We start from the raw sequence: 23,155 nt of genomic DNA on the forward strand, positions 1-23,155 counted from the left end.
GTGGCCATATTCTTTGTCAAAATATCACAAGGGTGGCCTCTAGGACACTCATTCTTCCCCTCTGAAATATCTTGAGTGGATTCCTATTGTTCAAACTGCCCTCGGCACTGTCTTCCATGTTCCTACCAGGATGGCATATTAAGCCCCACTTAAAATCTCCAATGCCTTTTCTAGTCCAAAGTCCCATTTGTTTCCATATTCCTCCAACAAATGGAATGGTCATGACTGTCACACAACACCCCAGTCCATGGTACCAATTTCTATCTTATATATGTTATATGGGGCCCATTCTTATTTAAACCACCACAATGAATTAAACCACTGACCTCCAGGACTGGAAGAGAGTACCTTATGCTTATCAAACAATAATTGTCCCTATTCAAGGTATTATATGCCAGGAATTTTGTATGCATTGTCTATTCAATTTTAAGAAGAACCCATAGGAATTAGATATCACATCCTTACTTTGGAGAAAATTCTGAGGACCTGAGAAAGTAAATGACATGTATAAAAGTGTTGTCTGTATCATGTATTTATCAAAACAAGAGATTTTTAAACTGCTATGTATTTTTCTAATGACATCTCACTTTCCTAAGGCAGAACCAGTTTACAACGAAAGGTTTTAAATGCTTAGAATTGTGACTTTTCTTTGGGGGTCCTGGAAAGGGCCATTCTATCTGCTAGGCATGGTAAGGATAATGGTTACAGTCCATAGTCCCTTCAGAGACACACAAGATATGTACCAAATCCTTTAAAATCATGGGGGAAAACCTGGGTGTGATGGTGCATGTCTATAACCGTAACACTTGAGAATGCAGAGACTGGCAAATCTCTGCAAGTTAGAGGCCACCCTGATTCACATAGTGAATTCCACGGGAACCAGAAGTACATACTGAAATCCTGTATTGAACCCCACTCCACTCCTCAAAAAAATCAGGAGAAAAAAGGTCGACTTCTATGCTGAAAAAAAAATTGCCTTGCTACGCGTTATTAAAATATCCATCCTTGTGGCAATGTAATTGTAAAATATAAATTAAACGTAAATGTAAGATAAATAACGTAAATGTAAAATAAACAATAAGATAAAAAACGTAAATGTAAGATAAGTAAATCCACATCTAGGTTCTACAAGGCAAAAAGACGTAAGCCGAAGAAAGTGAAACTGTTGCTTTCACCAAGGTGTCTTGGGAAGGTGGGAGTGGGAAGGTGTCTTGGGAAGGTGGGAGTAAAAATGTCAAGTTTCCCTCTTCCTGTTGCTGGTGTCCGCAAAGCAAGGTTAAGCTAGACAAAGATGAAACACAAGAAAGAGCCACCTCCTAGCTACATGATTATACAAGTGGGTTGGTCAATGTGAAGCACCCGTTTGCCTCTGATGGCACGAGAAGAGTCTCTGGGTGTTGGCCAGCCTTGTTCCTACTAATCTCCAATTGGTCTGTAAATGTTGAATAAATGCAGTAAATACGTGTGTGTTCCAGAGGCCGGGATACAGAGGCGGCCCAGTGATAAGCAGTTACGCGTATTAAAAATAGTTAGGTCTCCAACGGCGACAATTCTGGACAGACACTGTCAACCCATAGAAAACAGTGTGCGAACTTGCGCAGTAACTCCGCCGGGAGGCGTGGCACACGACTGCGCTTGCGCAGACTCCTTTCCCGCCTCCTTCAGGCGTGAGGACCAGTGGGGGCGGGCCGAGGCCGAGGCGGGTCTACTCCAGAGGGGCGAACTGAGGAAGGGGCGTGGCCGTCAGGTTAGTCTCCACCACCCTCTTCCGGGCTCCGCTGGCTGCGCGCGCATCCTCCCCCCTTCTTTTGTGGTCCGGCCCATTGCGAGGGTGACAGGAAACCCTGTGCAGGGAGCGCCGCCATCTTGGGCCAGCCCGAGGAAGATCCTGAGGGAGCCGCAGGAGCAGCCGCCGCCGCCACCGCGACTGCCACCCGAGTGTCTGCAACCTCCGGCCAGCCCGCCTACCTGCCAGGGCCTCGGCCGACGGATTCCGGCCGCCCTCCCGCCGCGTCCGCCCTCCGCTTCCTCGTCCTGACGTCCCCCTCCCGTCCGGAAAGCTGCCCAGCCACCAGCAACCCCCCAGGTAACCAAGGCCTTCCGCAGGGGCCGCCGGAGCCAGCCTCCCAGCCCGGCCCTTCCAAGGGGCGGAGGCGAGCCGAGAGGTAGGCGGGCGGCGTCCCGGGCTGGGCCCTGCAGGCCGCGGCCAGCCCGGGGGTCGGCGGAGGGCGCCGGCCTGACAGGACTCCGCGGGGCGAGCTGTCGCCCGCGCCGTCCCGGGCGGCTCGCGCTCCCTGCCCGCAGCCGGGCTCCGAGGCGTGCGGGGAGGGTGTGTTCCCACCTCATCCGTCCGGCCTGCGGGGCACAGCCGCGGCCTCCGCAGGCCCGGGTCTCGCCGCCTTTGCCCGCGGCTGCAGACCACCCCCGCAGTGTTGCCCCACGCGTGGCGCGCCGGCCTGCCACCCACGAGCCCCCAGCCGTGGCAGTCCCACCCTATAGGGCCTCAACAAAAGGCAGCGCTTCGGCGTCTCGGGCTGGCTCCCGTGTCCTTGTAAGCCACCGCTCTGTCGTCCCGGCTGAGGATTGGGCGTGTGGGACTGTTCTCGGAATCCCTGTAAAGTCCCTGGCCAGCCTGCACGGGTTGGAACCTAGACAGCATCTAGAAAGAACGAAGGGAAAAAGTTTGGGCATCTCGAGAATTTGAGAAAAGACGATGGAACGGGAATGCTAAAACTCCAGTGTGTGCCAGACACGGGTTTAGGTGTCTTCACACATAGCTTGCTTGCTTCGAGTGCCTTTTGAGAGTTTTCCGCATTTTTTTAATAAGGGGCGAGGGACGGACCGAAGCCAGAAGTTGTCCTGTAGCTGAGTAATGATGGAACACAAATGATGGCTTCTCCCTATCCTGGCTGGTATGTTTTGTACTACAGTACGTTCCACGAGGGCTGAGACACACAATACTGGATCGGTTCAGAGAGGAGACAACTGAATTCCATTTTTTCTCCATTCACACTGGGTGAGAACTGATAAGACCCAAAATCTATCATGTCAGCTGCTACTCTGGCAAATGCTCGTTGGAGGAGAGGTGGTGGTGGCATGTCCTCCGTATTTGTGAAGAAAGCTATGTTCTTGGTGGCTGCACAGCCAAGTATGGACATTCTTGGAAAGTTTACTGGTCATGACATGTTGTTTCAATTACCTTTTATGTAAATGTGATTATTGAGTACAAATTTGACCCATTAATAATGCAGCTTCCTCTTTTCCCTTCCCTGCAGCAGGCGATTATCTCTGGAATTCAGTGTAACTAGGAAATGGCAGAACCCAAGGCACAAAACCTTAGCCTACACGCTTTCATGCATGGTCAAGTAAAATCGCCCAAACCATACCTACATGTTAGTTATTGAATTGACCCTAACCAAGTTAGCTAACCTCCCAGACTCAGTGTCCTTATATTTCAGGGTCATTTTAAGGATTAACTAGAATTAAAGAAAGCTCAGGTTTGGCATGCAAGTTGCCTGTAGTTTTGCTAGCCACATAATGGGTGTTTAATATCTGTTGGACAAGTACTGTCGAACTGGCTTAATCTTACCTGTCCATTTAGTAGTATATAACCATCAGTAAATCACTTTTGACCGGGTTTCCTTATTTGTAAAATGAATTTTTAGGGTTAGAAATTGTTTATAAAGTAGCTAGTTTGTATTAGGAGCTCAGTAAGTGGAGTTATTGTAAAGGTGTAAAAATTCCTTGGAATTAAGGCTTTTTAAAAAAAAATTTGTTTTATATTTTTCATGTTAAAGTGTATATTTGTAAACTTAAGCTTTGCAACAGAGCTTGAAAATTTCTTGCAGCCAGGTTTTATAGGTCTTATTTGCATACTCTTAGCAAGACATGTAAGATAAAAATGTTCAAACTGTAGCTCTCGAGGTGTTTATGACATTAAAAACCTTAGCAATGTGGGCCTGGCAAGATGGCTCAGCAGGTAAAGTCTTTTGCTGCCATGCTGACAACCAGACTTAGATTCTGAAACCCACCCAGTAGAAGGAGAGAAAGTATTCATGCTAGTTATTCTCTCTAATATCTACATGTGTGCCACATGTGCACACACATACAGTCATACACAAGTATTTTAAAAGTATGGAGGAGACAAATTATTATTAATATTAAGTTATAGTATATTTCAAACTTTTTAAAGTTTGCAAAATAAAGCATCAGTATAGTGAGCATTAATACTGTATTACTGATCAGTGTCTGCAGTGAACAGTCTTGGTCTATCTCTGCACTGCTCCTCCCAAACTCACCTGGGTCTCAGACAAGTCATTAGTAAGCTTTTACTAATCCTTTCAAGTGCAGGTATCATTGTTTTGTTGTTGTTGTTGTTGTTAAATACTTTTATGGAAATCAGAAAACAGATTTGGGAGTACTTCATTTCTTATTCATAGCACGCTATCATTAGTGGAAGGTTTTGTCTTTCTCTGTGGACATTGTTAAGCAATCTGGTATTTTAAATTTTTTATTACATTAATTTACACAAAATTGTAATCTTAAGTGAGTTATGAAAAGTTGGTCTCAGAAATGGACAGGTTATTTTCCAAGGTTGTATTTCTATTATGGAAAGAAGATTGACCATTTGGATTAGATTGGTTATTAGATTAATTATGGAAGTTTCCTGTCCACCTGACTAACATGTGGCATTGCATTCTAGTTCAGGGGCCTCTCAGCAAGGATGCACCCATTCTTGAGTTCCATGAAGGTAGAGACAATGTTACTCCCTTTTTTGATTATTGTTAAAACCTTTCAACAAAACCTTTCAACGTGGTTTGTGCTTAGTAGATGTGGGATATTTTTATGTTGTTGGTGTTTAATCACAAAAGTAGTCTGGTCTCCAGTGTTTATAACAAAATACATACATAAAAACCCTAAAACTGAAGAGCAGCACTAAGACGTTAGGCCACCAGGAGTACGTAGTGTGTTGCTTTCCTCTTGCTATTGTAAAGATTGGGTAGTAATCTAAGGAATAAACTACAGCAGCTGTGAACAGTGAATGACAGTGTATAAATAAACACATAGGAGTTAAAATATAAGCCTGAGAAAATGCCTGTTAGTAGGAGCTTTGTTTTTTACTCTGAGGCCTCTACCAGCCTCAGAGTAAACTAGTCATTTGGGACTGGAGAGATGGCTCTGTGGATAAAAGCCGCTGCTCTTGTAGATGCCCCAGGTTTGATTCTCAGTACATACGTGGTGGCTCACAACCATCCATAACTCCAGATTTTTTTCTTTCTTTTTTTTTTTTTGGTTTTTCTGAGACAGGGTTTCTCTGTATAGTTCTGGCTGTCCTACCAAGCTGGCCTTGAACTCAGAAATCTGCCTGCCTCTGCCTCCCGAGTGCTAGGATTAAAGGTGTGTGCCACCACGCCCAGCCATAATTCCAGATTTAAGGGGCCTGACAGGAGTATGTACTATACATGTAGGCAAAATGTTCTCATAAAATACATTTTGTTTAAATTAAAACTCATTTATATAACCTTACTCAGTAAGAGATCTGATTTTGTTTGACATGACAATGACTAGCATGCAATATATGTTTCATAACCATTTAGATACAGATGTTTTGACTCAGGAATATGTCCGTGATTTCATTAAGTGAAAAGAACATGTTGCATGTTTTATATAATTGCTATGTTCCATCTTTAAGTAAAGCTTATTTATATACCTCCTTAACATAGGTACGTTTCATACTAAGGTAAAGTTGAAAACTCCTTTGTTAAAGCAACATTAAGGATGCTTAATATTTAAAACTGGCCACCTGATTACATAGTGCAACAATTATCAGTGCTTAAAGGCACTTTGTGAAGGTTTCTTTTGGTAGCCAAGGACAGTTATGTGTCCACCTTGCATGTCTTCAATAATTAGTTAAGTAGAGAGCATTATGCTCTTTGGTGTCAGGCCTCTGAGCTTAAGTTCTAGGTTGTCCATTTACTAACTTTAGAACATTGGCCAACATAGTGAATTTCACCAAATCTCAAATTCTTCAATTTTTGCGTGAAAATAATAGCTTTACAGAGTTGTAGGAATTAAGAATTAGTATAAGTCACACAGATCACTGAATGATTTATTCTCAAATTTTCCTTATTGTTACCATGGATAAATAATAATAAATCAACATTACCAATTATTTATATTTCTTAAATTTGTGTATACTCCTAGTGTAATTATTTAATATTTCTTATTCAGCGTGTTAAATTAGAAGCAAAGGAGTGAAAGGTCTGTGCCTTAAAAGCATCACCTGGAGGAGGCAGGGTGGTGCTGTTTGTAAAGGGGAATTTGTGTTTTTAACTGGGCTGGATACAGTATAGACTTGGTCCAAACTGCCTGAGCTAGATAGACTGCTTTCCTCTGAGACCATTTCCTCTTTTGTAAAATGAGGAACCTAGTAGCGGTCTTATAAGGGCAGCAGTCAGATGAAGTGGCACTTAGAGTACTGCCTGGTATTTGTTAAGTGCCCCCAAAATGGAAACGATAGAAGCTGTGTTACTAATTTACAAATTGTTCATCACGCTTGTTTTTGTAAACGCAGCAATCCTTTTGTTTTTATTTTTAAAAAAATCAGAAGCATTAAAGGTGATCTTATGTCAATTTTATCCAAGTAATTTTTATTTAAAAAAAGGAACAAAGGGTGGCACTTCCTGTAGTCAGACTCAAGAGGCTGAGGCAGGAGTATTGTAAATGGATGGTGTAGTGAGTCCCAGGCAAGCCGGGATGATATTATGAGACCTTATTTCACAAAACAAAATGGGAAGAAAATGCATTTTAACCCACAAGTTACAGAATATTGCCAAGCTCTTAAAAAAGAAAAAAAAAAAATGAGCGGATACTGCAGTGTTGTGACTTGTGCTTTCACGTGAACTAACCAGCATTCCCTGCACACCCCCACCCTCTGCCTTTTTTTGACCTTTGAGCTTTTAAAACAAACTTGCTCTTAAATAACAGAGGGCTATTTTTTCTCTTTCCAAAGCTAGGCAAAAATCTCTTGTTCACTTTCTCAGTGGCGTGCTTTGAGAAAGTATGCTTTGCTTTGTTCAGAAAGGAGCCCCTTGCATATGACTTGTAAACATGTATTTTAACTAACAGACAGACTATGGGATTATTTAAAATTTACCAGTTTCTTATTTTTGAATAAGAAAAATGTTTTTGCCTTTGCAGAAATGAATGAATTTGTATTTTGTTTGTTTGCTCTTGAGACAGTATCTCATGTAGCTAAGGCTATCCTCAGACTTAACATGTAGCCAAGCATCACCTCAAACTTCTGGACTGATGTTTTTCCTGAGTGCTAGGTTACAGGCCTGTGCCACCAGGTCTGGTTTATGTGTGCAGCTGGGTCTTGGTACATGTTAGTCACACACTTACCAAAGAGGTACATTCCCAGCACTGTCTCCCTGTTTATGTTGTCAGGACTTTTATTTGTAATTATAAAAGAAACTTGAACCAAAAAATGATTGTGGTGAAGTAAAAACAAAGCATCTGTGTTCATCCTGAATCGTGATTATCTAGGAAACTACGATATAAACATTCATCATTTTAGTTGATATCTTAGAGGATGCTATATGTGACTACTAGCATGTGCACAGTTAGTCCACGTAGAATTGAATTATAATTCACAGTTGCTCCTAGAACACTTGAAGTTAGTTGACTTTGGGACTGTTTAAAGACCATGATTTTTGGGTGTTGTGTGTTGGGGCTTGAAGCCAGGCCTTGTGCATAACTAAGCATGCATTCAACACTAAGATTCAGCACAGGCCCTGTAATTTTATTTATCTGTTTACTTGTTTGTCACCTACCCATCCATCCATCCATCATCTACCTATAACAAGGTCTCTGCATAGCGCTGGTTATCCTGGAACTCATTATACAGAGTAGGCGGGCCTTAAACTCCCTGAGCTCTGCCTGCCTCTGTCTCCTTAGTGCTGGATTTTAACATAATAAAATAGTAGGAAGCAAAGTATGTACACAAAACTTTAGTCAAAAGAAAATAGGAAAATCAAGGGGAGGAGCGCAAGAGAACTAATTTACAAACGATTACTTTGGAAAGGAGTTTTAGGAATTAAAAACTAATTTGAGGAAAAAACATAACTGTTTCCATACAGAAGAGAAATTAGTATATGTTAGGAATTTAATAATCTTGAAAATTACTTAATTTGAGGGTTCCTTCTACCCCTTCCTTGTAAGTAGCTGATTCAGAGGTCAGGTAAATAATTTAAGTTTAACCTTGAGGCCAAGTTGTAGTGGGGTTTTTGTTAGTTTGTTTGAGACAGGGTTTCTCTTTGTGTAGCCCTGGCTATCCTGGGACTCACTCTGTAGATGAAGCTGGCCTTGAACTCAGATATCTTCCTGCCTCTGCCTCCAGAGTTCTGGGATTAAAGGCATGCACCACTTCACTGCCTAGGTTAAGGCCAAGTTCATTTTAAAGTGAGTCCCAGTAGTAGCTAGAAAAGAGGTAAGAGTCTAGGAGCCCAGCTGATCCAACTAGAAAAACTCCTCTTGAGAGAACTGGTTAAGGGAGTTTTCTGAGATGTGGAGGACTGATTATGTGTCACAACATGCTGGGTGCATTGGGAGCAAGGCATGGACTTGGGTTGACTGTTGTCTGTACAGCAAAGTAAGGTGACTAATTATGTGATGCACTCTTTAGTTTTCTGTATTTAAGGATTTCTTTTTCCTTGATTCTTCACCTATTGCAGATGTTCCTCCTATAGATTTAGTTTTATTATGTTGAAATTTTATTTGAAATATAGCATAAAATTATCACAAAATAGTCATTAAAACACTAGAAAGCACAAATTTTTGAACAGTTCATAAGTCTTGAGATGTATGAGTTTTGTCTTTCCTTAGCTGAAAACTGGTGAAAAAAATAACTTCATTAGATGTTGTTATCACTATTAGGATGTGTTTCTCTAGAACCTAGCACAGTGTTAGACACATTGAGACACAACTACCCCTACATTTTTAAGTATATTATTAATGGGTAAATTTATTTAATGTGTATGCTTGCCTCCAAAGAAAGTTAACACATGAAACATTTATACAGCACATGAATTATTTGGGAAGATTATTGTTGTTGAGACACAGGTCTCTGTATTGTCCAGGCCGACCTCAAAATCTTGGATTCAAACAATCCTTCAGTCTCCTGAGTATCAGCCAGGATTAATGTGTGTGATTGTGCCTGTGAGATTGAAGGTTTAGGAACAAAATTGGAATTTTTCTTTTTTTTTTTTTTTTTTAAAGTGACTTTTTTTTTTTTTTTTTAGATTTATTTATTTATTATATGTAAGTACATTGTAGCTGTCTTCAGACACTCCAGAAGAGGGCGCTAGATCTCGTTACGGATGGTTGTGAGCCACCATGTGGTTGCTGGGATTTGAACTCTGGACCTTCGGAAGAGCAGTCGGGTGCTCTTACCCACTGAGCCATCTCACCAGCCCGGAATTTTTCTTAGGTTAAGTCTACCTGATGACTAAGGAAAGAGTAGGCTGTGGTCTTTGGAAGTATCTTAATATGTAAGCTTTTGGATTTCATTAGTGTGAATACAGCTTTATAGCATTTTTTTTTCCTCCTAGAATAGTATACAGAACTCAATTCATGTGTTTTTAATAATTAAATACTATATTAAGCTGAGCCATATGAAATTGCTAATTATGTTCTCCTTTTTAAAATTCTATAGGAATGACAGTTTTGTGTGATAAAATCTAATTTTGATGTCAATTTGATTTGGATTACATGCTCATTCTAGACTTCAGATTCTTTGCTAAGTATTGATTTAAACTAGAGGAGAAAATTATTTTTGTATTTATGTTAGTGATTACTTTCGATATTCTAACTTATTTGACCAGTTAACAAGGAAAAGGACCTTGGGAGAAGGAACTATGTAATGATATTTGAATTTAAATTCATAAAGATTTTCTTCTTTGTAAGATTTCCAGAATAACTTTTTTTCTTTATATATTTCCTAGAGTAAAACGTTTTTTTTTTTTTTTTCATATTTTTGTGGATCACATGAGAATACTAAAGTGGCATTCAAGAGAGAGTTTGGTCATTTTGGGAATTTTACTGGCTTAGATAAAAATTTTGTTTGTGTAGTCAGTGTGTTTTCTTATATGTATGATAATTTAAAAGATAAGTATGTATGTTTAATATATCTGCTTTGCCTTTGGAAAGGCAGTAGTAATATTGGTTTCTATAACTTGTAAACTGTTTTCTGAAGTAACATAGTTTTCTTTGTTTTTAGTGCCACCATGGCAACTGCACCGTACAACTACTCTTACATCTTTAAGTATATTATTATTGGTAAGTTTACTTAATGTGTATGCTTGTCCTCCAAAGAAAGTTAACACATGAAACATTTATGCATCAGTACCTAAACATACTGCTGCAGAAGTGCATGCTTTATTGACTTCAGAACTAAAGCTGTTTGATGAAGATACATATGTCTTTTCCAACATGGCACTGGGTACTTATCTAGTCTCTGGGCATCAATGAAATGATGGTGGTTGTTCTTCAGGGCCACCTGCGAACTTGTTGGGGTTATAAAATTAACTTCCTGCTAGTGCTGAAATATCCCAATGTCATAAAAGTTTTCAGGTCCTCTTGAATTCCAAAATAAGTAGAGAACACCGATTCAGAATTGGTTGTGACACACAAACACACACACAAATAGTTTTGTTTCTTAAATGTCAAGACTTTCCTTAAATTCTCTTAATGCATTTATCCGCGAATGGTTATAAATAACAGGTAAAAGCCCAGATGCTGTGCTGAGACCAGTGGAAGAGCTCTTACAAGCTTATCCTGGCTGTGGGCTTGTGTTTGATCTCTGCAATGGAAAACAAAACACAACAACCCTGAAAATAATGGAAAGAAAAGAAATGTCATCTCTTTTGCTTTGATGTCAAGTTTGTATAGCATTGTGAGATGGCCTCTATTGTAATGTAGAGGTAAAACAACATAGTTAGCCAAACTTCCAGATTTTAATTTGTTATTTGTTTGCTTTTGTGATAGTTCATTTGCATAAACCAATAAATGCACTTGGGATACCCACTTGGAAACAGTTCAAATTAAAAAAAAATCTCACCACAATAATTTTTCTGCTACAAGTCCTGTTCAACTTGTTGACTATTTACTAAACACTAATTTACAGCAAATTCTATCCTGCTAAAAGTTAGAAGTGCTCAGTTAAACGTCTTTTGAATTCATAATAAAGGAGGAAGATGCAGATATTGCAAGTGTTCAGAATATGTTTGTGGTGTATAGGATATGCTGATACGCAGCAGTCATTGCATACGATTATACGCGTAAAAATTGAGAAATATAATTACCATCTGAAACATTTTCTCTTTTTAAACAGGGGATATGGGAGTAGGAAAATCTTGCTTGCTTCATCAATTTACAGAAAAAAAATGTAAGTTCAATATTAAAGGTAAAAAAGATGAGTAGCTTACTTTATTGTCACATTCTCTATATTTTAAAAAGTACTATTTTTAGTGTATTTTATGCATTTAATTATAACCTGTCTCTATATTTACACTTAAGTTTTTAAACTGCCATGATTATTTTTCTGCAGTTTGTTTTAGTAGATTTATTTTTAAAAGATTTATTTTTAAGAGTGTGTGTGTTTGTATGTGTGCTTGTAGGGTTATATACCTGTGAGTGCACGTGCCCTTAGAGGCCAGAAACAACAGATCTCCAAGAGTTGGAGTGAGTTACAGATGGTTGTCAGCCATCTGGATGTGCTGCTGGGAACCGAACTTGGGTCTTCTCTAAGATCAGTACATACTTTTAACTGCTGAATCATTTCTCGAGACCCAAGGGGCATGGATTTTTTTTTAATAGGTTCAGATAAAATACAGTATTGCCAGTTAAATTGTTAGGTTTTTGTTGTTGTTGTTTTTTTTAATGTCATGATGTCTGATTATATTCACTTTGATTCTTCTTATTTATTCATATATAAATAAAGACAGAGTCTCACTGTGTAGTTCTGGCTGACCTGGACTTGACTATGTTGACTAAGTTGTCCTCAAACTCAAAGAGATCTGCCTCCTGAATGCTTGAGATTAAAAATGCACACCATCATGGCAGGTTGTTTTGATATGTTTGTTTTGTTTTTTCAAGACAGAATTTCTGTGTAGCCCTGGGTGTCCTGGTATTCACAGAGATCCACCTGCCTCTATCTCCCAAAGTGCCGGGATTAAAGGTGTGTGCCACCACTGCATAGTGTGAATTAATTTCTAAAAGTGTAGAATGTTAAATTTAAATAACCCCATCTTTTTTCTTTCACTTTAAATATGTATCTTTTTAATCAACTTTTTTTATTTGTGTGTGTGTGCGCGCGCGTGCACCCGCATGATCATGCATGTTGATCTGTATGAACATGTACGTTACATATGGACTGGTACACACAGAGGCCAGAATAGGGTGTTGGATTCCCTGGAGCTGAAAGTTATAAGCAGTTGGGAATTGTACAGTGTAGATGGTGCTGGGAACTAGACTCTGGGTCCTCTGGAAGGACAGCAAATAATGCTCCTAACCACTATGACATCTCTCTAGCTCCCCACCCCCAAAATATATTATCTCAAACATTTTTTTCCTGTATGTATCATTTATTCACTATTTAATTTAATTTTGAAATAATTAATAGGATTCTTTTTATCTTTATCACTGGCTAAAGTTTAGAATACAATTCTTATCATGGGTAGTGGAGAAAGAGGCCAGTGTGTTGTAATTGATAAGCAAAATATAATTGAGAACATAGCATTTTTGTGCTGCTTTCCACACAAGTTTTCTGAAATTTGTCTATTTTCTCTTCTCCAACAGTTATGGCTGATTGTCCTCACACAATTGGTGTTGAATTTGGTACAAGAATAATTGAAGTTAGTGGTCAAAAAATCAAACTGCAGATTTGGGATACAGCAGGGCAGGAGCGGTTCAGAGCGGTTACACGGAGCTACTATAGAGGAGCTGCAGGTGCGCTCATGGTGTATGACATCACCAGGTAAGATGATGTCCCGCTTTGGGGACCACTACTTTGGGCAGTATGGTTTCTTTTCTATTGATTTGGGCCTCCTTTAGTTTGTAATTGGATATCTGTAAACTAATTTATTTGGGTTTTATGATTTCTACTCTAAAGCTTGAAAAACTTAACATTCTGATCTTCTTCCCTGGAAGTTGGTTAAAGAAAGACCATGAGATAATGGGGACCTACAAGAAGAGCACAGTTTGCGGAGCTGAGTTAGTTGTTGCAGAGAGGTGGCTTTGTATGAGACTTTTCTCACAAGAAAGGCCAGCCAGTGCTTCGGAATTGTATTCAGTCTGTGTTAAAATTGACACCCTCTGTAAATAGTAACAGTGAGGAGTGAAATACTTAGTCTCGTTGGAAGCATGATAGACTGAAACAGATCCTGTGTTCTCATCTATAGGCCAACAAAAGGTTCTTTTATGATAAGTTGACTTTTTTGACATTTTGGTGTTGGTTTATGTATAATGTTTGAGTAATTACTCATTTACTTAAATTCATTTTTCTACCATGGATTGAAGTGACTTAAAACATTGCATCAGGATTCAATTCATGACAACATGGATCTTTCTAGAAACTCAGAACATTAGACACGATGTCACAAAACAGGAATATAAAGGTTTGACTTTGGAGCATGTAGTCAAACTGCCACTTACTAGACCTGAACAGTTCTCTCCTGTAAGATAAAAATGAACCAGTCTCCTTTCATCAGGATGCAGAGCGTCAGCCAAAAGCACCCCTAAGAAGACTTCCTCCTTAGAGAGAGAAGGGAGTGGAGCCGAGGGACAGCTGGAGAGTGTTGCTGAGAAAAGGCTTTATGCTGTTTCATTTTGAACAGTCAGCGAACCTGAGCATAGGACTGAGCCGTCCACGGGGGAGGAGCCCTTGCTAACTTCTGACTTTGACACACTCTTGAAAATGCTGCCTTTAGAATATTTATAGGGACTGATTATAATCATGAATCTAAAGCCTCAGTAAAGTCTCAGCACACGGTAAAGGAAGTCTTCATTTTCCTCACTCACTGGGCAGTTGGTAACAGGGTCAGGAAATGGAGACTGTAAACCTGGCTGTTGTACAGAACTGCCTCAATATGAGTTGTTACTGCATTCCTGCAGACTTAATGTAATTACATGTCCCATACATTACCAATACACTTAGATATGATGTGTGCTTAAAATGCAATTTATTTTGCTTTTTAAACATATCTTTTAAGTATAGTAATACTGTGGTAAAATTTATGTGTATTCAAGTGTATGCAAGCACTTCATATGGAAACAGCAGAAATGTCCATCAGCTAAAGGAATGAATATACATCAGGTGGCTATCCACACAATGAACTGTTTTTGAGCTGTAAAAAGGATGACTGATAAATACTATATGGAAGTGTAAAGGCCACATGTGACTCTGTCTATTTATCTAGAATAGGCAGGAAGATTACAAGGGCATGGCAGTTACTGGGCACAAAATTTCTCTTTTGGGGATCCTGTGAATGTTCTAGAATTTGATAGTAATGATACTAAAAGTACATTTTTTTTTAAAGGGTTTATGGTGATGCGTTTTTTTTCAGTATTTACTGAAAGAAGTACTTTGGATGTTAGGTGACTTTAGACAGTTCATAGTCACAGGTTGCTGGTAGAGTAGTGACACTATTTTCTACCACTTATTTCTGTCAATCCTTAACATTTTACAGCTTAGAAGTTCCTGCTTTAATAATACTTTTTAATCTTCGGCATCAGCTATAATTGTTACAAGCCATTTTCCTAAATTGATAATGAAGCTTATTATGTCAGTTGTTTTGCCAGACAGTCAGAATGTATAGTGAAGTCAAGAGTAGAAAGCTGAGCCATCCTAACCCAGAGACTGTCTGTGTGTGGATTTATTTGTTGTGTTAGGGTCAGCTGGACTAGTGCAGATGACACCATGCTGGATAGAGTGGAACAGTGCCATAGTCTGAATCTCTAGCGGCTTTAAGTGCCATGCAGTTAAAGAGTGACAAGATACAAGCTTTCTTTCCAGTAGCTGAGGTCTTGAATTTTTAGATGAACGCATTAAATGCCTTTTTTAAAGGCAGTTTTTAATCTGTGTATTAACTCAGTCCAGAGTAGTAATCTGGGCATGGTGTCATATGCCTGGAATTGTAGCATTTAGGAGGTAGAGGAAGGATGATCACAAGTTGGTGGGCTTGGGAAACATTCAAAAAAGGAAAAAGAAAAAAGAAACTTAAAGAACAATTTAGGAAAGATGAATTATGTACTAATTTAGTCTTTTATTTCTGACTAAAAATCGTAACTTGAAGGTAGAAGCAAAAATATTTTTTCCTTTGGGTATATTACTAGGTAAACATTATGGTACTGTTATCTAATTTGTGATTAGAAAATATGGATAATTTCAAGGAATGTTAGTTTTGACTCTAAACTGCAAATCTTGGTTCTGAATATTCTATGTACCTTGCTTGCACATTGGTGTGTTTATATATATACTTCTGATATCATTAATATAGTTGGATATTGAGCTATTTAAAAATAATGAGCTTGGGAGTGGGTGGGTGGGGGAGCACCCTCAAAGAGGCAGGGGAGGGGAAATGGGATAGGGGGTTTCCGAAGGGGAGACCTGGAAAGAGGAAAACATTTGAAATGTAAATAGAGAAAATACCCAATTAAAAAAAATAATGGATTTGTGGCCAGGTATGATGGCACACCTGTAATCCAAGACATGGGAGGATTGAGAGAAAGTTGGCTACATTAAGAGAGGGAAGATGGCTTGAACTACAGAGGGAGACCTTCTTTCAAAACACAGAACAAAGTTTGGCTCGAGTCTTGAGAGTTGTGTTGGTTGTGTTTACAGCTGTTCTTTGGAGTAGCCATCTCATCAGAGTAAAAATACACATAGTTTGGGTCTTTCAATTAAATTCTGTATATGTATGTATGTACAGACTTACATGTTTATTTGCTTGTTTGTTTTTGAGACTGTTGTACAAGTCATAGAACAAGCAATTCACTTAGTGCCATGGTGGCTTAAATTCAGGGCTCTCGTGCTTTTGACTTGCTGGGATTACATGTGTAAGGCACATCACACCTGGTTCTTTGTTGCTGTTGTTGTTGTTCTGAACAAATGGCAATCGTATGTAGAATCAACACATTTTAATTTTAACTTTTGCAGAAGAAGTACATACAACCACTTAAGCAGCTGGTTGACAGACGCAAGGAATCTCACCAATCCAAACACTGTAAGTCAACACTTAACTGTATAGAGATTTAAAATCAGCTAACCCACACAGGCTGGCCTGGTACTGGTGAGATAGTGTTATTTGGGTGCTAAGATTAAGAGACCATTCCCTCATTCTCTCACTCACTCATTTATTCATTGCATTCAGATTTTCTTTGATGCTAGAGATGCAGGCCTCATTTATGCTAGGCAGAGATCTACCATGAAGCTACGTCCCCAGCCCCAAGTATTTTTATTATACTTTTTATGTTTGGATTTGAAAACAAAAATGAAAAGCTATGAATGAGGTGGTGCTATCAGTTGGAGTTATTATAATCTGAAATTATAAATTTAAAACACTTCTAGATTAAGTTTGTAAAATATTACCATCAGAGGAAACTGGGCAAAACTGTGCAAGGGCTCTTTTTGGTTTTTTACAGTTGCATGTGAATTTGTAATTATCTGAATAAAATGTCAACTAAAAGTAAGTATTCTATATACTTTAAGTAATTAACTTCTTAGCAAGACAGAAAAGATAGTGAGCCGTTGAAGGACAGCTACCATGCTAGATTAAACATGTTTCTGGCCCTCAGTGGGTTATTGTCTGGCAGAGAGAACCTTCAGGTTTACAGAGAAGCCATAAAACCACCTGAATGATGAATTAGAAATGTGAATGGTTCGGATATGGAGAGCGCAGTCAAGCAGGGCCTTCTGGTATCCTGGAGGGTGTTGCAAGAACAGTGTTTCACTTAGATTTGTACCTCCTGCACTTGGTAAGAGATCTGTTTTGCTAGTGTAGAGCCTAGAGCTTTCATTTTCATTTATACTAAACTCAGCTGTTGCTATGCATAGAGACCTATGGATAAATGTTCATGGCAGCTTTATTTGTGATAACTAAAAACGGAAATCAGTCCAGCTACCACAGATATGTGAACAGCAAAACAGTTTGGTTGCATGCATTCCCACTACAGTGACCTATTCAGCCACACTGAAGAAGGAATTTTGCTGAGTTTAAAAAAATCTAAAAGGCTTACATATTCTATGATTCTATTGACATATTTCAAAATGACCGTATTGTAGATAGATAAAGAGCAAACTAGTGATGGCCAAGGGTTGGTTAGTGACAGAGTAGGTGGTTGATAGAACTGGGAAAAAACAGCCAGAGCAGTTTCTTGGTGATGATGTTGATAGTTCTGTGCCCAGATTGAGGTGACAGCCAGTAACTATTCTAACACTGCACAGAGCCACATGTGGATACAGCCACATACATTTTTGGAAAAACAAAAACAAAAACAAAAAACAAAACTGGTATCTTAGGGCAGTAATTGTACCAATCTTAGTTTCTGGTTTTGACAGTATAATGTAGCCCCATGAGTTACTAAAAAGTTTTGAAAATGTTTTTTGAAGCACACTTTATTTATGTTACTATGTTTTCTATGAAATTGCCTTTTGTTTTTATGGGAAAAACATGTATTCTTCATTTTTGTTAATGTTTTGTGCCACTTTGTTACGAGACTACCTCTTGGGGGAAGGAGGTGGGCAATGAAGATTGGAGATTGATGTGTAGTTGGGAAAGAGAAAATACTTCTTCTTGAAGAGAGTTATGTATGGTAGAGTGGAGTGTTGGAGATTAAAACCATAGCTGAGTGCCTGCTAGGCAAATGCTTGCCCATACTGAAGGTAGTAGTTCTTGATTTGAATGCCTGTCTTATAATGACCCTATACTAGGTTTGATCTTTTTGTTAAGTGCCATTATTTTATTGTTCAGATGACTATGAACATTATTTTCCCTTGTCAGTAGTCACTTGCACTTTGAGGAATGATTTTATTATTGCTGCTGCTGTTGTTGTTACCATGTAACTTACTTGGAAATAATTGATTAATTCACTGGACCCAAACATTTGAAAGTGGAAGAGACAAGTACAAGTACTAATTTTATATGGAAAAAAAAGTTGGGAAGCACTTTTGTGTTGAAATCATTAATTCCTAACCTCTGTATCTGGTTAAAGGGGGCAGGAAGTAGAAGAGGGGCTGATATCTTCCCCCTTTGTGCTTTAAATAACAAACAAAACCCCTTTGTTTTCTACAGCTATCTGTAGTCTTTTAACAATTTTACTCGAGTAGGTAACTCCAAAGTAGATGACGGAGTGTGGTATTTGAACCTATTGCGTATTTATCCCATCCTCAGCTTCTTTCACAGACAGACACAAGCATTGCTGATAAGTTGATAGAAATTTACACCTCTCCTGGGATAGTTTGTCTCTAGGTCACAGTTTGCATTCTCTAAGGTTCTAATGCCCTCTTTGCTAACTCTGTCTTATTTGAATTTAAGGGGAAGATAATTACTGTTACCCTGAATGAATTAAACTAGTGGTTTTCAAGTTTCCTCAGGGTCCCAGAATCTTTTGAGAACCTGAGAGCTATAAGCCTTCTCCAGGGGATGTTCATGGTTACAGCACTTTGCACTTAATTTTAGGGTCTTCTTATTAATTTTGCTTATTTTTTTGGCCTAGACCAGATAGGAACAAATTGGCTCGTGAGCCACATTCACCTAATGAATGACTTTTCTATTTTTAAGGGTTTTGTGACAACAATAAAAATAATATTCAGCAAGATTTGTGTGGGGCCCACAAATCTGAACTATGCCTTCACTTCCTTACAGTCAGTTGTCAGAACCTGAGCCGGTTTGTTGCGAGAGTTCTGCCCAGTATTCTTGCCTTATGCTGTGTAGTCCAGGGCTCATCTTTTTTCCTGTCAAGGCTTTTGTATTTGAGAATTTTCATAGGTATTTTTGTTCTAAGATACCTTTTCTTTTGTTCACAAATTAGGTAATAATTCTCATAGGAAATAAAGCAGATTTGGAAGCACAGAGAGATGTTACCTATGAAGAAGCCAAACAGTTTGCCGAAGAAAACGGTGGGTTTAAGACTTAACACTCTCCTATGGGATTTTTAAAAGAAAGGAGAATTAGATCATGCCGGTTATTCGAATTTTGTTTTTTTAACTTGTTCTATTCAGAAATCTCAATAAGGAAATAAAGTGTTTGTTTCTATGATACCTGTTAGTAGTAGTGCAGCTACTGAGTGACAAGTACTGATCTGCCCCTGCACCTCAGACACGTGCTCCTTCATGAGGGCTGGAGTAGGAGTACTGACAGCTGTGGGGCCTACTCACATGTGACTAGAGCACTCCTGACTCTCTGCAATGTCCTAATTTTAGTCTGAATTTTATTTTTAGGCTTATTGTTCCTTGAAGCAAGTGCAAAAACGTAAGTATGGCTAAAATGTAGATCATGTTTCAGTTCCATGCAGTGTAGAATCGTGTGCTGTGTAAGTGGGTGATGCTGTAGACAGGCATGCGAACTGTGCTGTGTAGCGAGGCCGTGGACAGTGCACAGCAGGAAGAGCAGTGAGCAGAAGCTCCTGTTTCACTTTACAAGAGAATGGGATCCTTTTACTTAAAGGGTTTACCTCATTGTGTCCACTGGTAACCCAGCTTAATAAATGAAAGTGTGCTGACATCTCACAAGTGTTTGACTCTCACAGCTGAGGTTGAGTTTGGTATCTTGAACATACACTGGGCCAGCATGTTCACACAGCACCTTAATGATTCAAGGACTCCATACTCAGTGACTAATGAGGCACAGTGAACATTTCCTGATTGCCTTGGAGTTTAGCATTGATCCCAGCACTCCCAGTCATAGTTCTGTATCACACCAGGCAAGGACAGGCCAACCTGTTCATGTTATTTATCTCTGCTGTTAGTCCCAAGAGAACTGAGCTGTAAACATGGTTAAACATGGCTATGTCACCATCGCATGATAAAGATAGCATAGTTTTATACATGGCTGTTCATAAAATAATGGAGAGCCTGGAATCCTGTCGGTACATTTGGAGAACCTGCTCTCATTTCAGAGTGGCCGTCTCAGTTTTCATGCAGTATATTAACCGAGCACTGCAGTGAGTACAAGATGTAAATATGCAAACTGAGCTTTAGAAACAGCTTGGTACTGGGTTGTGTACTCACCACCAAAAACACTTCCTATGTTGTTCTCTTAGCTCAGTCTTCTGGTAATCTCTTATTAGATGACAGTGGCTAAGTGGAAGACATCATGGCAGTTGACTAAAGGTTTAGCAAATCAGTGTAAATGCCTTACATTTTCTAGAAAGCTGTGCTTTGTCAATAAAGTTGTTGATTGTCTCTTAGGGGAGAGAATGTAGAAGATGCTTTTCTTGAGGCTGCCAAGAAGATCTATCAGAACATTCAGGATGGAAGCCTGGATCTGAATGCTGCCGAGTCTGGTGTACAACACAAACCCTCAGCCCCGCAGGGAGGACGGCTAACCAGTGAACCCCAACCCCAGAGAGAAGGCTGTGGCTGCTAGTGACCTCTTTGCTCTGGCCCCTCATTTGACCTTTCACCTCTGTCTGTTGGAAGCAGTACTTTTTACTGCCTCCTTGTCTTCTGTACATCTTACTGGGTTTAATTAAAAAAAAAAAGAAAAACAACTCTTGTAAAAACAGTTTAACAATACTAAACTGCTAAACATCTAGATGTAATCAGGTTATCAAAGGCAAGTAGAGTAATAAATCTCTCCTGCATGGTAAATCTAGACTTTCCCCCTTTGATTGTCCTTGTGATAGGTTTGTCACCAATATATGATTTAAACTGAGCACTGCTGCTGGACCTGATTTTTACCTTCCCTTTTGGCAAGGCTTTGTCTCGCTGTACGGTTTAAATTTGATCTTTTCAGCCTTTCTCCCATCTTTAAACTGTTGAGTATGTCTGTTGTAGCCAGTAAGTTCATTGCTGTGAAATGACTTTGGATGGTAGAGAAAAGGGGTCTGCAACTGCTTTTGTTTTTGTTGGATAAATTCCCTGTTGTAGGGGTGGCATTTTTCTTGATGAGGTTTGCTTCTGTCTTAGCCTTGCACAGGGAAAAATACCCATTTATCTTTTCTTAATTAATAGCTTTATCTTTTTTTTTTTAATTTTTACACTATTTTATCCTTTTCTCTTTAACAGAAAGTAAATATGTATAAATTTTGAAGGAACCTAACTAACAATACCTTCTGTGTATATTATTTTAATGAAGAAAATAAATTGATTACTGGCATTGGAACAGTATAAAATACCAGTTTGTACAGTGTGACCTATATGTGACCATGTTACTCTTCCATTTCACACACGGAAATAGACACAACTGCAGCTCACAAATAATACTGGCTCCACTCCTTGGTGCTGGCAGTGTTTGGGGACAGACATTAATGCTGGAAAGAGCTCCTGGCATCAGCGGAAACACTAGCGGATTCTATTCCATCTTTGCACTGTGGCATACCTGCTGATTTTCTTAACTGTTCTTGTGTAATCAATGCGCTCATCTGCTTTTCTTTTTGTAAACATTTTGTGTTGTAGGCTGCATTCTTGCCTTACTGTATAGGAAAAGGAAGAAGGCTGGGTTTAATATTGCACATTTTAAGCTTTTATACCTTTATCTTGGAATGGTCAACTTCTGGACCAGATAGCCAGAACCACAGGTCTGCTGTTAAGGGATTTTAAATTGTGCATTTTTAACACTACAGTGAGATAATTTAGTATTATCCTTTGTGTTCATAGTATGAGGGGCTATCTTATGTCATGTTGGCATAAGTTATTTTGTAAAAGGGAAGGTGTTTCTAAATGTCTATGCTGACATCATGTAAGTTACTACTTTGCACTGGGTGGTCTGGCCACAGAAAGAACGCCTTGCAAGGGAAACAGATCTCTAGGCAGCATCTGCTTCACTCAGTTCTTCCCTCCTCTTCGTTGGTTTCTAGCTGAGTTTAAAGTGGATGGGAATTGAGAGGTCATTGGAAGTGCACGTAGGTAAGCCCCAGCACATTATCTAAAATGCTCTCTGGTCAATGCTGTGTTAAAATACACATTTTAAATCCCTCTTTACCAGACACTAATGTAAAAGTACATCTTCTGGATTATAAACATGTGGTAGTTCCAGAGTTTTGTATAGTCAATGTTAAATAAAAGCCAAAACTGGAATGTGCAGAAAATAGGATTCAGTTTTTTTGTGGATTCACCTTTTTGTCCTTGTTTAACTTAAAGGAATCTTGGAGTAGACTGATCTGTTAAAGACTTAGAGTGATCCATTTGCTTACACTGTTGCATCACAGGGGATTCGCCCAGGGACCATGACCTGCTGGTGTGTGTATATATTTACAAAACAAAACAAATCACCCATCGGGACATAAGGTAGCAATCACAGAGTGAAGACCTTCGGCTTGTTTAGGTGCAATACCCCATTTCCCAAAGTGACAGTGGGTCCTAATTGTTTTTGTGACAGAAGGATTTATTCAGACTGCTGTACTCTTCATTTGATGTAACAAAATGCTATTATCTAAATATTTGTAAATAAAGTACCTGTATCTAGATTAAATTGAACGTAGTTGCATTGTTTTTGAACTGTAAGACTTTCCAGATGAATATCTGAACTGTTTTTACTGCAGCACTGCACTTAGTGTATGGTGAGGTCTGAGTAGCAGTAAAACTACCAAGTGAGCTGAGCTGGAGTTTCATCCATGTATGGTGCATCTTTGAGGCCAGCACATTGCTAGCTAATAGTGTTCTCCCTTTTCTGTATATGGGGCCAAATTCTATACCAGCGTGTAATAAATTTGGGAGCTTAAAGCAGATTGTCATGGTGCAGCATCTGTGAGCCAGTGGATCTGGGCAGAGTGGATTTCTGTTCATTTTTAACCCACAAAAGCTTGTCGTTGTGCAGATGCCTCCTCTGGCTTTCTCACTCTGCTTTTGCTGTGGAGGAGCCCCTCTGGTGGTAACTAGTACTCCAACACAATGTGGAGCTGATTTTTGGTGTTTTGGTTTTTTTGTAGTTAATGA

The 23,155-nt window shown here is 39.2% G+C and overlaps 1 protein-coding gene across 3 annotated transcripts; it reads left to right on the forward strand.

Moving 5' to 3' along the window:
- The first annotated feature begins 1,792 nt into the window (after positions 1-1,792).
- On the forward strand, positions 1,793-22,696 carry Rab14 (RAB14, member RAS oncogene family). 3 transcript variants are annotated; one of them, XM_021186061.3, is made up of 9 exons: positions 1,793-2,086; positions 2,828-2,912; positions 10,280-10,338; positions 11,393-11,446; positions 12,859-13,036; positions 16,217-16,283; positions 19,090-19,177; positions 19,499-19,529; positions 20,468-22,696. In XM_021186061.3, exons 2-9 carry the CDS (start codon positions 2,887-2,889, stop codon positions 20,643-20,645), a joined length of 681 nt encoding a protein of 226 aa, XP_021041720.1. In that variant the 5' UTR covers positions 1,793-2,086; positions 2,828-2,886; the 3' UTR covers positions 20,646-22,696. The 3 variants fall into 3 exon arrangements, with proteins under 3 accessions (XP_021041720.1, XP_021041729.1, XP_021041738.1); XM_021186070.3 differs by lacking the exon at positions 2,828-2,912; XM_021186079.3 differs by lacking the exon at positions 1,793-2,086 and having other exon boundaries at positions 2,828-3,016.
- Positions 22,697-23,155: the final 459 nt, after the last annotated feature.

Source organism: Mus caroli, unplaced genomic scaffold (genome assembly GCF_978045245.1).
Source record: "Mus caroli unplaced genomic scaffold, Mus_caroli_1 scaffold_2, whole genome shotgun sequence".
NCBI lineage: Eukaryota > Metazoa > Chordata > Mammalia > Rodentia > Muridae > Mus > Mus caroli.

What these genes read in the sequence shown, in the direction of transcription:
- Rab14 (XM_021186061.3), top strand. Translation starts at nt 2,887, where the DNA reads ATGATGGCTTCTCCCTATCCTGGCTG. An exon ending in GCTTCTCCCTATCCTGGCTG is followed by an intron (nt 2,913 to 10,279) that starts GTATGTTTTGTA and finishes CTTTGTTTTTAG; the next exon opens with TGCCACCATGGCAACTGCAC. An exon ending in ACAGTTTGCCGAAGAAAACG is followed by an intron (nt 19,178 to 19,498) that starts GTGGGTTTAAGA and finishes TTTTATTTTTAG; the next exon opens with GCTTATTGTTCCTTGAAGCA.